This window comes from Semicossyphus pulcher, unplaced genomic scaffold, assembly GCF_022749685.1.
Source record: "Semicossyphus pulcher isolate SPU_LCO1_2020_fin unplaced genomic scaffold, fSemPul1.0.p SCAF_5, whole genome shotgun sequence".
NCBI lineage: Eukaryota > Metazoa > Chordata > Actinopteri > Labriformes > Labridae > Semicossyphus > Semicossyphus pulcher.
In genome coordinates this window covers 30,341,352-30,356,917 of record NW_027211726.1, presented here as the reverse complement: position 1 = coordinate 30,356,917, position 15,566 = coordinate 30,341,352, and the positions used below count along the sequence as shown (strand labels likewise).

General features: G+C 43.9%; 1 protein-coding gene across 3 annotated transcripts in view; it reads right to left on the bottom strand.

The window, feature by feature from the left end:
- The window catches only part of LOC138608410 (retinoic acid receptor beta-like), a 96,852-nt gene that overhangs the window by 48,069 nt on the left and 33,217 nt on the right, over positions 1 to 15,566 (bottom strand). For all 3 annotated transcript variants that reach the window (XM_069680988.1, XM_069680989.1, XM_069680990.1), the window contains exon 3: positions 9,569 to 9,710. In XM_069680988.1, coding sequence (XP_069537089.1) covers positions 9,569 to 9,710 — 142 coding nt within the window. The remainder of the gene's footprint in view (positions 1 to 9,568; positions 9,711 to 15,566) is intronic.

Here is a 15,566-nt window from a genome sequence, read left to right as displayed (position 1 = left end):
ATTTTTATCGGATGACAGATAAAAAAAAAAAACACATACAAAAAATACAGACTTGGTGTGCTAAGGCCTTAAGTGTCTGAAAACATTACAAAAAGCATCCTACAGAGACAGACCTTTTTGTTAGAGACGAGGACCCATTTCATGAGCCCGAAACTGCCGTCACATCGCTGCCACCAAACTCCATTGACAAAATCAGGGATTTTACCTCAGACAACATTGGTGCTGCTGTTCTGCTGCTGCCCCGAACAGTTAGATTGTTTGCATTGTTGTATGACTCTGGTGTTTTAAAAGGGTTAGCTGTGATCCAACACGAAACAATAACAGGCACAAACTAACCGATCAAGGCAGAGGTAGGCCGGCAGCTCCTGTGTTCTGTCAGGTAAAAATGCCATTTTTGTAAAAGAAGTCTGGTGGCTGTGAATAGAGCAACGTAGCTAACAGCTACTTCTTCATAAAAGGACTAAACATGTGGGAATTCCTCTTTGAGACTGAAGAAACACTGCGAATTTTTAGGTCGAGGTTACAAACACACCTCTGAATGATTGTACTGCTATTTAAAAAAAAAACATCATCAGGCTTTTATAAATCTTACACATGAAATTTATTGAACTGAAGTTTTTGCTACAAAAACTATTTAGATTTCAAAAACTAATTGCACACAAATTCCTCTTTTCTCTGTATCATCACATGACTTCACTTAATCTGTGAGGCTCACGGACCTGAACAAAACACACACATACACACACAAACACACACACACAGACCAAACATATCTGAAGGTCTTCCTCCTCTTCCGCTGCAGATTCAAAAGATTAATAATAAATCACCACAATGCTCATGACTGTGTGAGACTCATGATCGCTTACCACAGGAAAAAAATACAAACACACATCCTGTGCAATGACGCATTCAGTGCCATACCTGCTGGACCTGCACACACACACACACACACACACACACACACACACACACACACAGACGTAACAATGCCCCTTTTGTGCTCCACTCTAAGTAGCTGTTCAGTTATCTCCAGAGGCACATGATAGCACGAGTCCAGTGTCCAGAAGCAGATGTTCAGTTGTGACTCACACTGAGCTCTCAACACTCTCATTATGAAATAACCACAAACACAAGCTCTCAGGTGATTTACAGCCTGTGGCGGCCATTTTGGATTTCTCCTTCTCCAGGTCCGATAAAAGCTGAGAATGATTTCTAAACATATATGAAGACTCTGAAACTGAATGTGAATGTCCTTTACTGTCTGATTGTGTTCAGCTTGGCTGTTGACAGTAAAAAAGTAGACTGTATAAAAGATGCCAACATGACAGCTCCCTTAAAGTGAAGCCAAACCCTCTCTATCGCCCCCTGCTGACTGGCTGTAGTATAGCTCATAAAGCCCGCCTCCTGCATGTTAACAGATGGGACATGAGTCAAACTATAAAATCAAAATACACGTCAAATACATTTTTCTCTAACATGGTTTCTGTCATTGTAGTTAGTTCTTATCATGCTGATTTATGTCCAAGTGTTCATTTTTCTGACAAGTTTACCTTTAATTAGTTATTTGATGCTGTAAAAAGGGGGTGTGGCCTCATGATTGACAGCTCCGTTGACAAATGGGGCTCCTGCAGCGTTCTGTTCCCGAGTAGCAGAGTAGAGGAGGAACGGCGAGAGGAGACGTAACTAACACTAACACTACAGTCATTGAACTTTCCATCAGCGTGAATATCTGCTTCAGACCGACACAAGAAGCTGTTCTGCTGCAGACTGAGCCCACCTGAGGGCGCCAACACGGCAAGGCCACAAGGTAAAGGTTGGTAGAGGAAGGGGCGGGACGTCAATACTCCGGGGTATTTTGGCTTCATTTTTGTAGAATGAGAGGCGGTGGAGTCGTCCATCTTTATGTACAGTCATTGCAGTAAACATATCTCTCGTAAACACAATAATGACACACAGCTACTCTAAATTTCAAGCAACATTTTTTTTTTAACACCTGGGGATGTTGTATCAAGCTGCACGCCATAGAGAGACTTAGATAAAAGGTGGACCCAGCTTTCCCGACATAACGTCACACATTGGTCTGTACGCCACCATTTGAAGCCCCAAATTGGTGTTTTAGTTTTTGCCATCTTGTTTTTTTTTATGTCAGAAGTGACCATATTTGGGCGGAGGGTGGATACACATTTGTATATCACAGGTATTCACGCCCAGAAGCTACCCTGCTTTACCCTCTATTGTAATGTAGCTCAGCCTAAGTTCAAGAAGAAAGACTGTTTAGACTCATTCATTAACCATCATTCATCATGTCACATTCTCTCTCTCTCTATCCCTCTCTGTCCTTCCTGTCTGGTGATCAGCTGATTATGGGCGTATACTATCTAAGTACTAAACTAACCAGATACAGCCTCAGCCCGTTCACCTCCAAACCATCTCATCAGTATCCAAGTCCTCAGCTCATCCTGTCTTCACCACCATCACCACCACCAGTGTCTAGACTCCATCAGGGGGGTTTCCTATCCTGCTCTCGGCCTCTCTACATCTTCATGAAGTCATCACGATGGAGTCTAATCGCCAAAGACTTTGCACATTTCATTCTTTCCAAACTTAAAAAATAAATCACAGGGCGGCTGTGGCTCAGTGGTAGAGTCGGTCATCTTTCAATCGGAAGGTCGGAGGTTAGATCCCCTGCTCTCTCAGGCTACATGTCGAAGTGTCCTTGGGCAAGACACTGAACCCCAAATTGCTCCCGGTGGCATAGCCAACGGGTGTGAATGTGATATCTGATTGACAGTTGGGCACTTTATGTAGCAGCCTCTGCCATCAGTGTGTGAATGGGTGAATGTGATATGTAGTGTAAAAGCAGCTTTGAGTGGTCGCAAAGACTAGAAAAGCGCTATATAAGTACAGTCCATTTAAGAGAAAACAAGATGGTGACGGACGAAAATGCAAAACTCGAGGCTCTTAAACAGTTTCACTGTGGCTTCCTCTACTGATTCACAGTCTATACATAGCTGCTTATAGATTTGTGACACAAACCCTGTAGACCCAAGAGTGAAAGCAACACTGGCACAGACCTTCTCGAGTTGACTTTCAGAGCAGGAGGCTTACGAAACCATCCCATCACCTCCGTCCATGAATAAAGAAAAAAGGGAATAGTCCTCTTTTTCATCAGGGGCTCTGTGGGGGGTTTAGCCTCAGGACATCAAGACATCATCTTTTCCATGACTCCTCTGCTGAGGCTAATGGAGCGTGAAGTGGACCTGAGCTATAAATGCTGATGCAATCAAAGGATGCCAATAACCTGTGAAATGCAAACTGTTCCTATGGAGGAGAAGGAGCAGGGGGGGGCATGAGGGGGGTGACAGCAGCAAGTGACCGGGTTTCCTTCATACAGAGAGTGTGGTGTCATCGAGAAAAGGATCTATTTTTGTTTTAATGTGTTCATTAAACGACTCTGAGCTCCGAGAGTGGATGATACAAAACAAACAGAACTTTTCACATCCTTTTCTTTCCTTTATATTTGACTGTGTAAAATGCTACTTAATTTACATTTATTTTATGATAACTCAATTAAGTGTTCCGTTTTACAATTATAAGAGGAATTCCAATATTTTTGAGCTTGCTCGCTATTTTTTGCGGGTAAATGATTCGTAGGTTTGAACAGTTTGGGATTTTTTTCTGGTAGATTGACTCACTCACAAATGCCTAATTGGCTGTAATGGCTGCTACATAATCCTTGGAGGCAAATGTCATCAAAGTACGTCCACTTAAAGTTCTTGTTTTTGCCACTGAAAGACCTAAACTATTTTAAGTGACTGACAACATTACAGAACGCATCCCTGCAGAGAAAGACCTTTTTGTTGAGGTAAGATCTCTTTTTATTTACCAGAAACAGCTACGCCATGGTTCTGTTGTCCCTGATGTGTCTTGTAGCACATGAAAAACACCACATGGAGATGTTTACAAGGTTAAACACTGGATTGTCTACCAGACTGAGGATGCCAGACTGCACTGACAAAAACAAAAGAGTTTCTTGTCTACTGTCTATGGTTAACTTTGGTCTTGTAAATTGTTCGTTCTGATCCAACACATTATTTGTGTTTTACACAATAACTCAAATAAACTGACTATTCAAGTCAGCTGTAGACAAGCACCTCCTGTGTTCTGAAGGTCAAAATGACTGTTTTCGTCAATGGAGTGTGGTGGCTTTGAAGAGAGCAATGTTACATCTGTTTATTACGGTGGCTGACAAGGGCAGTCGCGCTGCCCAAACGGTTTTTCCATTAAAATAGGCTGCAAATACAGAAATACATCATATGAATATCAGAAATAAGGAATTCAAAAACACACAAAACGATGGATTTACACCATTTTTCTTTTACATGTGTTTTTGACTTTGCATCATTTCTGTATTTGCAACACGTTTGTTTTGGCCTTTTGCAGCATGTTTCTTTTGTTGCATTTGTTTCGGCCTTTTGCAGCATGGTTCCGTGTTTGCATTTGTTTTGGCCTTTTGCAGCATGTTTCTTTTGTTGCATTTGTTTTGGCCTTTTGCAGCATGTTTCTTTTGTTGCATTTGTTTTGGCCTTTTGCAGCACGTTTCCGTCGTTGGTATTTTGCAGCATGTTTCCGTCGTTGGTATTTTGCAGCATGTTTCCGTCGTTGCATTTGTTTTGGCCTGTTGCAGCACGTTTCCGTCGTCGCATTTGTTTTGTACTTGGACCGTTGCAGCACGTTTCCGTCGTTGCATTTGTTTTGTACTTGGGCCGTTGCAGCACGTTTCCGTCGTTGCATTTGTTATGTACTTGGACCGTTGCAGCACGTTTCTGTCGTTGCATTTGTTTTTGCCTTCTGCAGCATGTTTCCGTCTTTGCATTTGTTTTGAACTTGGGCTGTTGCAGCACGTTTCCGTCGTTGAATTTGTTTTGTACTTGGACCGTTGCAGCACGTTTCCGTCGTTGCATTTGTTATGTACTTGGACCGTTGCAGCACGTTTCCGTCGTTGCATTTGTTTTTGCCTTCTGCAGCATGTTTCCGTCTTTGCATTTGTTTTGAACTTGGACCGTTGCAGCACGTTTCCGTCTTTGCATTTGTTTTGTACTTGGGCCGTTGCAGCACGTTTCCGTCGTTGCATTTGTTATGTACTTGGACCGTTGCAGCACGTTTCCGTCGTTGAATTTGTTTTGTACTTGGACCGTTGCAGCACGTTTCCGTCTTTGCATTTGTTTTGTACTTGGGCCGTTGCAGCACGTTTCCGTCGTTGCATTTGTTATGTACTTGGGCCGTTGCAGCACGTTTCCGTCGTTGCATTTGTTTTGTACTTGGACCGTAGCAGCACGTTTCATATCTAAACACTTCAGACCTTCTGGACATTAAAACCAAAACATGTAGAAAAAGGACCCAGTTTAAAAAATACCAGAATTCACCTTTAATAAATGTATTGCTATGATGGAGACAGACCTTGTTTTTTTCCAGTTTATCAAGACTAATTGAATGTCTTGGTATTGATACCTTATGTTTCTAAAAATGTAGGTCAAAATATAACTTGAAGACTGCTTGTTATGTAGGCCTACTGTATGTACGCTACACCACACTACAGTCATTTGCATTTACAGTTCATTTGCATTACTATCCACTTCCCTCCTCACAGTCTATTACTGGAAACTCCTTTTTCAGTGTACGGTAAACAATGCTGAATACTGTCTGCAAGCAGCCGGCAGGAAATTCAATTATATTTTGCTGAGTTGCTCCTTAAAAGCCCCGCAGACCCTCACCCCACCCTCACAGCTGGTGACAGACCTCTTTACAGCACTGTGTGCCTCTAAAGAGTGTATGTGTAAGATAGACGCTTAACTGAGGTTAAAAGGTGGTGTATATAAAAGCAAAATGCTGCAGAGTTTTTGAATTAATCATGGCACACACGAAGCGGCGATGCAAACATCGCTGCAGCTTCTGCTCCACTGAGGAGAAAAAAACATCAGATCTTTGTGGTGCGATGAAGAGACGGTGACTTTCCACATGTTAGTACTTAAATAACAGAAACGTCATCTTTAAATCAGGTTTTTTTCATCCTTCATTTGAGGTTTGACGTGTGCTGTTTTAATAATGTCATCACGCCAGAGGGTCCGGACTGCGATGCACGTACAAATCTGATTGCAATCGCTTCTCAAATCAACTCCAAATGTTTTGTCTTTGCTGTCTAGACTTTCTAAAATAAATCTGGAGCGAATTTGGATGAGACAAAAAGTTATTCAAGCTTGGGAAGTGGTTACTAAATCGTGTCATGCCAGTCCCCTGAGTACAGGTTGAACTAGAAGCCATATGAATCATGTTGGAACTAGCTAACTAGCCTAGCAGCCGACAGCTGTGGTGCACTGCTCTGATTGGTTGTAGCATCCAGAGGCATTAAAAGAGGTCAGACCCGAGCTATCTGAAGTTTGGACTCTTTAAACACGTTGCCAATACGTTACGGTTGCGGTCCAACAATGACTAGGTCAGGGGTCAGGAACCTTTTCTACACAGAACAAAAATATAAACGCAACACTTTTGTTTTTGCTCCCATTTTTCATGAGCTGAACTCAAAGATCTAAGACTTTTTCTATGTACACAAAAGACCTATTTCTCTCAAACATTGTTCACAAATTTGTCTAAATCTGTGTTAGTGAGCACTTCTCCTTTGCCGAGATAATCCATCCATCCCACAGCTGTGGCATATCAAGATGCTGATTAGACAGCATGATTGTTGCACAGGTGTGCCTTAGGCTGGCCACAATAAAAGGCCACTCTAAAATGTGCAGTTTTATCACACAGCACAATGCCACAGATGTCGCAAGTTTTGAGGGAGCGTGCAATTGGCATGCTGACTGCAGGAATGTCCACCAGAGCTGTTGCCCGTGAATTGAATGTTCATTTCTCTACCATAAGCCGTCTCCAAAGGAGTTTCAGAGAATTTGGCATCCAGCATCTTCACCTCCATGATCGTCTGAGACCAGCCACCCAGACAGCTGCTGCAACAATCGGTTTGCATAACCAAAGAATTTCTGCACAAACGGTCAGAAACCGTCTCAGGGAAGCTCATCTACATGCTTGTCGTCCTCATCGGGGTCTCGACCTGATTGCAGTTTGTTGTCGTTACCGACTTGCGTGTGCAAATGCTCCCATCGATGGCGTCTGGCACTTTGGAGAGCACTTCACGGATGAATCCCGGTTTTCACTGTACAGGGCAGATGGCAGACAGCGTGTATGGCGTCGTGTGGGTGAGCGGTTTGCTGATGTCAACGTTGTGAATCGAGTGGCCCATGGTGGCGGTGGGGTTATGGTATGGGCAGGCGTATGTTATGGACAACGAACACATCTCTGTGCATTTTGAATGCACAGAGATACCGTGACGAGATCCTGAGGCCCATTGTTGTGCCATTCATCCACGACCATCACCTTATGTTGCAGCATGATAATGCACGGCCCCATGTTGCAAGGATCAGTACACAATTCCTGGAAGCTGAAAACATCCCAGTTCTTGCATGGCCAGCATACTCACCGGACATGTCACCCATTGAGCATGTTTGGGATGCTCTGGATCGGCGTATACGACAGCGTGTTCCAGTTCCCGCCAATATCCAGCAACTTGGCAGCCATTGAAGAGGAGTGGACCAACATTCCACAGGCCACAATCAACAACCTGATCAACTCTATGCGAAGGAGATGTGTTGTACTGCGAATAATAATAATAATTTGGTGTATAGGCTGCACAGTTTTTACATGTAGAGAATGTAACACTTTGTTATAACAATGATAAATGAAAATTAAATTGTAAAAAGAGTTTTTCTTGTCTGGCAAAGCCACAGGGAGCCACTGAAGGGCAAAAGAGCCGCATGTGGCTCTGGAGCCGTGGGTTGCCTACCCCTGGACTAGGTCATGTTGTCAACAACAGTAAGCAACAGCAGCCCCGGCTCAATATTCAGTAAAACATGGGACACCTTCTTAGATCATATTGTGATGAGAAGGCACAGACATTACTAAAGAGGCCTCTATGGACTTATCTGGACAGACGTTCTTAAAGAGGCCCGCACTCAACCCTTAACCAAGTGACAAACTGTAACACTGCATTGCCTGAACATCTGGTCATGTCCCTATTGAATTGGTGAACCTCTTTTTTTTCTTCCTCATTTTATGCTATGTACTTATTTTGTTTTACGTTGTGTGTAAGGTTCATGCATGTAGTAATTTCTCATTGGTTTAGTTAAAACGAAGATATCGCTTAAATATGTTTGTGCTTTTTTATTTAAGTCAGACAGTTTATTTCCTTTTTGGCTGACCGCCGGGGTCAGCCCTACACATGGGTCTGTATGTGGCTGACTGAGTGACTGACTGAGTGACGGTACATCCGGAGCCAGAGAGTAGGTGGAGTAGGCGGGGCTGCGTAATCATCCAGGGGTAGTTTCTGGTCTTTGTTTTAAAGGGGGTTGGTCTGAACCGAAAACGATCTTATTTACATTAGAAACGGGACCTTAATTAACACACAGCGCAAACAACCGTATGAGCCGAGACGAAGAGGCAGAGAGCGAGCGGGTGGGAGAGAGGGACAGATCGCACCCACGTTCTGTCTGTAACATGATGTTATTTATTTATTTTTACTAACATATATACTTATGGCCTGTGGGAGACTTATAACTACCTTTTCTATTTAAAAGAAAATTAAGCAGGAACTGCAACAAGGAGCCGGGGAAACCAAATAAATACAAAATAAAAGCATTGTGTACAAACAAGGGGAGTCCGACTTCCAGATCCGGCTTTTACTTTGAAAAAGCGTACCAGAAGTGTTGCCCTACTTTACTCTCCATGCCTGTGACTTTTACAACAGCAAGATACGTTAATATATTGTCAGAGGTCAGTAGGACTCATCACAATTCATTTTCACCGTTTGGCCGAGAACCGCGCGCGGCTCGTGATAAATATAGGCAAGCCTCCTATTCTCTACATTTTCGGCGGCAGCAGCGTGAAGACATGAATCCGGTTTCATGCATTTAAAATGGACACGTCCCGCAGCCGTCACGCACACGCCACACTTCCAGTGTTGCCCACAAAGCGCACACTGACCCATTGCGCTCAGCCACATACCAGGTTCTGACCGAGTCTTGTTTCTTGTATTCTGTCTTGTCAAATCCTGTTTTGTCATAGTTTGATGTTTATATGACAACTGTAGAAACAATTAAACTCAAGTCCTGCAGTCAATCCTCTTATAATCTTGTCTATCCTCTTTGTTGTCAGTCACACATCCTCCTTAAATTAACCCTTTTATTTTAATTCAAAGTTCTTCATGGAACATTTGGTAATGGTTTTGGTGCGGTGTTGGTGCTGATATAAAAACATATCTGGCCATCCCCAGCACAAACCATAGATGACATTTTGCCCTCGTAGGCCATCGTCATCTCCTGAATTCTACTGTTGCTTGGATGGGAAGCCTCTCAAACAGCAGAGGCCACGTTGTATGAAAACCCCTTCCCTTAAACCTAAGAAGACGTTAAACTGACTTTTCTATCACACTCTGTGGACTGGGTTTCAAACTCACACTCTTTGGACATTCCCACTCCGAAGCACTTCTGCAGGCGGCAGTACTGACAGCGGTTCCTCGTCACCTTGTTGATAATACAGTTCTTGTCCCGGTGACACGTGTACACCATGTTCTTCTGGATGCTTCTGCGGAAAAATCCCTGAGGAGACAGACAGACAGAGAGAGAGAGAGTGAGGGGGGGGTGATGAGAAGAAGAAGACTCACAGCGTTAACCTCATTCTGCTTCTAATCTTCTGCAGACGCCCTGTTTTCTAAAACATCCTCACGGCTCTTTGAAATCCTGCCGCTGCTGGATTTCATAACGTCACGACAGTCTGTGTAACAGTGTGCTGCGTGCTTTGTCTTTCATCGCCATTAAGGCTGAGAGAAGAGAGGGTCGCTGTGTTCCTGCGGGGAGCTCTGAGGAGCTTCAAGTGCAGGATTTAAGCTGAGAAAGAGACGACGAGAGGGAACAGAGGGCGAAGAACCTCCGGGTATCAAACACAGACGCTGCTGGTGCAACTGTGGAAGAATAACGGGAGACTTTGGTTCAGGAAGGTGACATTGAGCTTCTGAGGAGGCGAAGAATCTCAGAAGAATCCTTCTTTTGTAATTCAGCAGTGAAAAAAATTGATCTTAATTGGTCTTACTCGATGTTTCAGTGTTGGTTGAACATGTGGTTTTGTTCATGCTTGCGACAGAGTTAGAGCTCTCTCATCGGGGATTCACATCAAGCTCAGGAGATCATCGTAGCCTACGTGAATCATGTCTCCACGACATTTACATTACAAACTCTAACGTTACACTGAATGTCCTTGAATTTCATAAACGTTCAGTCAGAGCTCTGATGTTTGAGACGACATGCACATTTAAAGGTTCGGCTTTTAAGGCTGCTCCATGAACCCAACAGGGCCCAGGAGGAAACGTTTACACAAGTTTAAAGCGATCAATGTTTAATTAATCATGTAATTAATTGGGATTTTGTTTGGTAAATATGCAAATGTAAAAAGGGGATTAAATGAGTATGTCATTTTTAAAACAAAAATGAGTGACTTCTGTCCGTCAGTGGGTACTCATGTGCACCAATAACCCCTAATATCAGAGATGGCAATCTGGGAACACATCGGCTATAGTCTGACGACGATGTAGCCTCCAGGAGCAACGGTGAACATGTTGGTTGAGCAAGCGTTTAACGATAACATCTAGCCAAGACTTCCTTCTCCGTGCGCTGCATTGTTTACAGTCCAGTAAGCAGCTTGAGAAGCGACCGTGTGTTCTGATCAAAAGTGAAATTCTCCAGATATGTCTGCTAAATAAACGCTGTCATCTCTCGGTTCGTCCCATCCCCCGGAGGAGCGTCCGTTCATCCGTCTGTGCTGAGTCTCAGTTTCACTGTAAACAGTAAGTTACACAGAGGCTGCACTCTGGCTTACTTCAGCGGGATGAAGCCCAAACAGAAACAGATTTTCTTTTCTATCTCCCAATAAAGATTAAAGCTCCTGTGAGGAACTTTCAGTTTGTGTTGACTTTGGCGCCCCCTGTGGACAAAGCCATACCTCTCATCTCTTTGCTGATTTTGTCCTGTACATGCTCAAGTGTTTTTTTTTTTTTAAGTCATCATATCTATCACTCACTTTAAATGTTTGTCCAGGAAAATGTAAACAAATGCAGTTAATCGCCTCCTCTGACACCTACCCCCCTCCCCCCGCCAGCAGTTTAAGACATTCAAAATAAATATAGTATTGTAGCTCATATAGAGTCATCAGAATTAATTTCAGACTGTTTCATAACCAGCAAAACATTCCTCACAGGAGCTTTAATCAATCATTGTCACATGACCACTGATGGGAGCCGGGATGTCATGACGGCGGATTACGTTGCGCCTGCTTGTGCTCTCCTTTTTTTTTCTGAATGCACCGCATGGCGTCTGTTGATACGTGATTGGTCAATATTATGGACTACAGAGGCACTACAAACAGAAACCAGTACCAGACTACATTTCTATGTTGAATCTGTAAATAGAGATGATTGACATGTCTCGAAAAAAGGAGTGTAGTTTTCTTTTATATCAATATGTCTTCTGTATGTCTTTTTTTATTTGTATGACTTATCTTGAGCTCAGAGCTGATGTGACGCTGGGCTGCCTGCTTAGAGGAAGGGGATAACAAAGACACTGTGGATCCTCCTAAGGTACACAGAGACAGAGGCTGAGCGGAGCCTGGTGACGTTTGTTTCTGATCAGGGTGAAAGAAAGCAGAGGAGCACAAACAGGAAGCACGAGTCGTCACTGATTCCTTCTTTTCGATATTAATTTCCAGTTCCTCTCGGGTCGTTTTTTTGCAATGATCGTCCATCATCAGCGCCTGTTTGCACGTGTTTGCAGACGTTTGAGCCCGGGGAGCCTCGTTCAGAATAAGGAGGGGGAGGAGGAGGGGGAGGGGGGGTTAAAATTCCATTTACCATAGCTGCCTGTGACAAATGAGACCTTGCCTTTTCATTAGTGAAGCAGGATGCATGATGGGTAACAGATTAGATCACAGGACTGAAACGGCTGACTCTGTAGCCCATCTCGCCTCGGCCTGGAACATCCGTCAACCTCCGGACCCCCCCACCCACCCCTCCCGGTAGCACAGATACCAACCAAAAGCAGCCAATCGCGTCTCAGCCTTGACGTCACGTGACCGACGCGAGGTCACCTCCCCTCCGCTGGTATTATTCATTTTCTTAATAGAGGCCTTTATCCTGGCCGGTGTAAGCCGAGTGTGCTCGCAGACATTACCTGTGAGCTCTGATGGATGGACGGAGGAGCGTCCTGCATCGCCATCAGCCGCCGTATGAGTGTGTTCAGGTTGGGTGCAGAACCCAAGGCTGCTCAGGTACTTATGTCATTCAAAGCTGAGAGCATTCAGGTCACTTAGCCTTGGAAATCTGTGTGTGTGTGTGTGTGTGTGTGTGTGTGTGTGTGTGTGTGTGTGTGATAAGTGCGGTACAGTGTGCCGGAGGTTAAACTGGAGCCTGAGCTGCTACAGTTTGTGTGTTGTGCCCTTTCTGCAAACTGTTCCCCAAAGACAGATTTGCATTTTGTGAGCTTAAGCTGTTTGGTGAAGGTTTGTTGACAGTTCACGGCCCGAGTGCCAGGGCTCTTCATTTAAACTTTCCTGCACTGGGAGTCCACAGTAAAGGTCGCTATCATAACAGCTTGCACCTTGCTCTGTCTGTATAATAGACTGTGTATGAGAAGTGGATGTAGCCTCCGTGATGTCACTCATTGTGGACGCCTCAAGTTTGGCATTTCGTCCACTGCCATGCTACTTTTTTACATCCTTAAGTGACCATATCAAGACGAGAGGGTGGAAATGCATCACTAAGCCTCTGATCTGGTCGACAGGTAACAGTGGTTCAGACTCAGACTGTTATCAGAGTCGACAACGTTACAGAAAGGAACCCTACAGAGCTGGAGAAACCAGAAACAGCCGTCACACCGCTCTCTTCAAAGCCACCAGACTCCATTTACAAAATGCATAACTTGGCCTTGCAGAACGCGTGATTTCCTGGTGTACCGCTGCCGTCATTGGTTAGTTTGTTTTTGCTATTGTGTGACTTAAAGCTAGTTTGGACCCTGCACAATATCTATGTAACAACACAAACTAAGTGATGGAGGAAGAGGTAGATGAGCAACTCGTGGTTCTGTGAGGTAAATTTACAATTTTTGTCAGTGGAATCTGGTGGCTATGAAGTCTTAGCACCTCATAAAGTCACAGAAACTCTTTTTGGTTTAAAAAATAGCATCTTATTCTTTACAGAGAGGTCTATTTCTGAGGGGATCCTTTCTATGATCTCAGATCAATGGACATGCTCTGATCAGCACTAAAGTGATCGTCTCGAAGATTCTCATTTAAATAAATCTCTGTAAGTCACTATGTATCGTCAAATGCATTTGCAGTATTACAGACTGGGTGTCTGTCGCGACTTTTGCAGAAAAAATCACAAGCGGCGCCCAGTTAATGACGCGTTTTCCATCAGCCAGCAATGATTGGTCTGCCAGAGAGGGTAGGCGGAGCTAAGCGGCTGCTTTTCCGCTCTCTGCAAGTGTTGCGAGTAAACAGTAATCTACTATGGCTGAACAAACAAAGAAAAGATGACTACAGATACAACTTCAAAAATAAGTGAAAATCCAAAGAAAAAGACACAAACTCGACGCTCAGATGAAGCAAACAGTCTGAAAAGGAAAGCGACCGTCAGCCAGGAAAATCAAGAGTTACAACCGGAGCCAACCGTGGACGTCACACATGCAACACTGTCTGGATATCTGGGAAGTGTGCTCCCGCAGTTACCGTTTATCACCATAGGTGTCGCCAAAGAGAACGAAACTGAGATCTTCCAGATTACCACTTTAAAGACATTACCAAAAACCCTTCCCTCCTGCTGCAGTCAGACTCTTTAACCAACCTGCTGCCAGTAGGACATAAAAGCACACACCCAAACTGAACATGCATTCACTGCCAATCACTTATGTGCATCCCCGTAAAAAACTACAATACCCATGTGCAATGATACTTGCAATGTGCAATAACAGCATGTCAACATTTATCGATCATTTAGACGGCAAAATATATAAAAATATGGACTTTACACTCTGTGTCCTGAGACCCCTTGACTGTCTTCTCACAAGACGGTCTGTCTCTGCTCACAAGTAAAGCGTGTATACAGTTTGTGGGCTGTTATCGTGTGTGATGTGTGTGCAGAGGAGGCTGTTTGTGTATCTGAGCAGCAGTATGAACATATGCCGCGACTCAGATCGCTTCATCTGTATACGCCTCCGGGGAAACACCAGTCTGACACCGACACTCACACTATCATCACATCTGCTCTTTTCCTTTCACTGCCTCTTATTCTACGCTCATCTCTTCTCTTTCCTCCGTCTCTCCTCTCTTCTTCTTCTCTATCCTCCGTCTCTACTGTCTTTTTCCTCTCTTTCCTCTCCTCCACCACAGGACGCGAGTGTTGACCTGAGACTGCAGACTGCTCTGATATTTGCCGCTGCATGGTCTGCAGGGTTTACTCATTTGAAGCTTATAAATGTGCAACCAAAGGACACCCTCGAGCCGAGTGTTGTACAGAGGTGTTTACCTTGGTGGAGTGCAGCAGGGGGGAGGGAAGGGAGCTGCTGGGCTAAATAAATGATAGGATCAGAGGTTTGAGCTGTGGGGACACGCTGAGAATGAATCACGGCTCCAACACAAGGATGCAGAAGATGACAGAGCTGCTAAACACCTCCAACAGTGTGTCTGCAGAGTACAGCACTCTTCTTTAAGGTTAGCTTCTTATTTTTGTATTAAAGCTGCTAAATGTGCTGAGATTGAACTTCATTTGAATCCAATGTTCCTCAACAGTTCCTCAAAAGAGGAAAACATGAGACTGCCTGCACCGGCTGGGCAAAAGCTTTATAGGACCGATGTTAAAGTTAATAGTTAGGTGGCAACGTTTTAAGTAGTACCACAGAAAAGATGACATAGTATGAAGATAATAAAGTGGAGAGGTCAGGGGCGAAGCATGGGTCAATCAGGAGAAACATGCTGCAAATGAAAAAAACATACAAAAGTCCAAAACACAAACAACAAAGGCAACGAATGAAAAACAGCGGGGAGCGTTGGTGGAGTTGACGACAGCCAGTAATGTTAAAGCCCCTGGAAACCAAAACCCACAAAATCCTTGTAACTACGTAATTTAGGCTCTTCTGTACAAACTAAACAAGTTTTAGAAATTAGCTTTAATCCAAACTCGAGTTATAACCATTCTTTCTTTGTTAACTTCCCCGACATCGTGGTTATGTTAGGGTATTTATTATGTCATAAATGTCCTTGAACCAATCGTGAAATAATCCCGCCCTCACAGGTGCAATAACACTTCTCGGCTCACGATCAATCTTCCTCTCCGAGTCTGAGCTAACTCTTGTCCACATACCCCGAACGTCTCTGCACATACCTGTTGTAATTAGCTACCTAACGTCACCTTT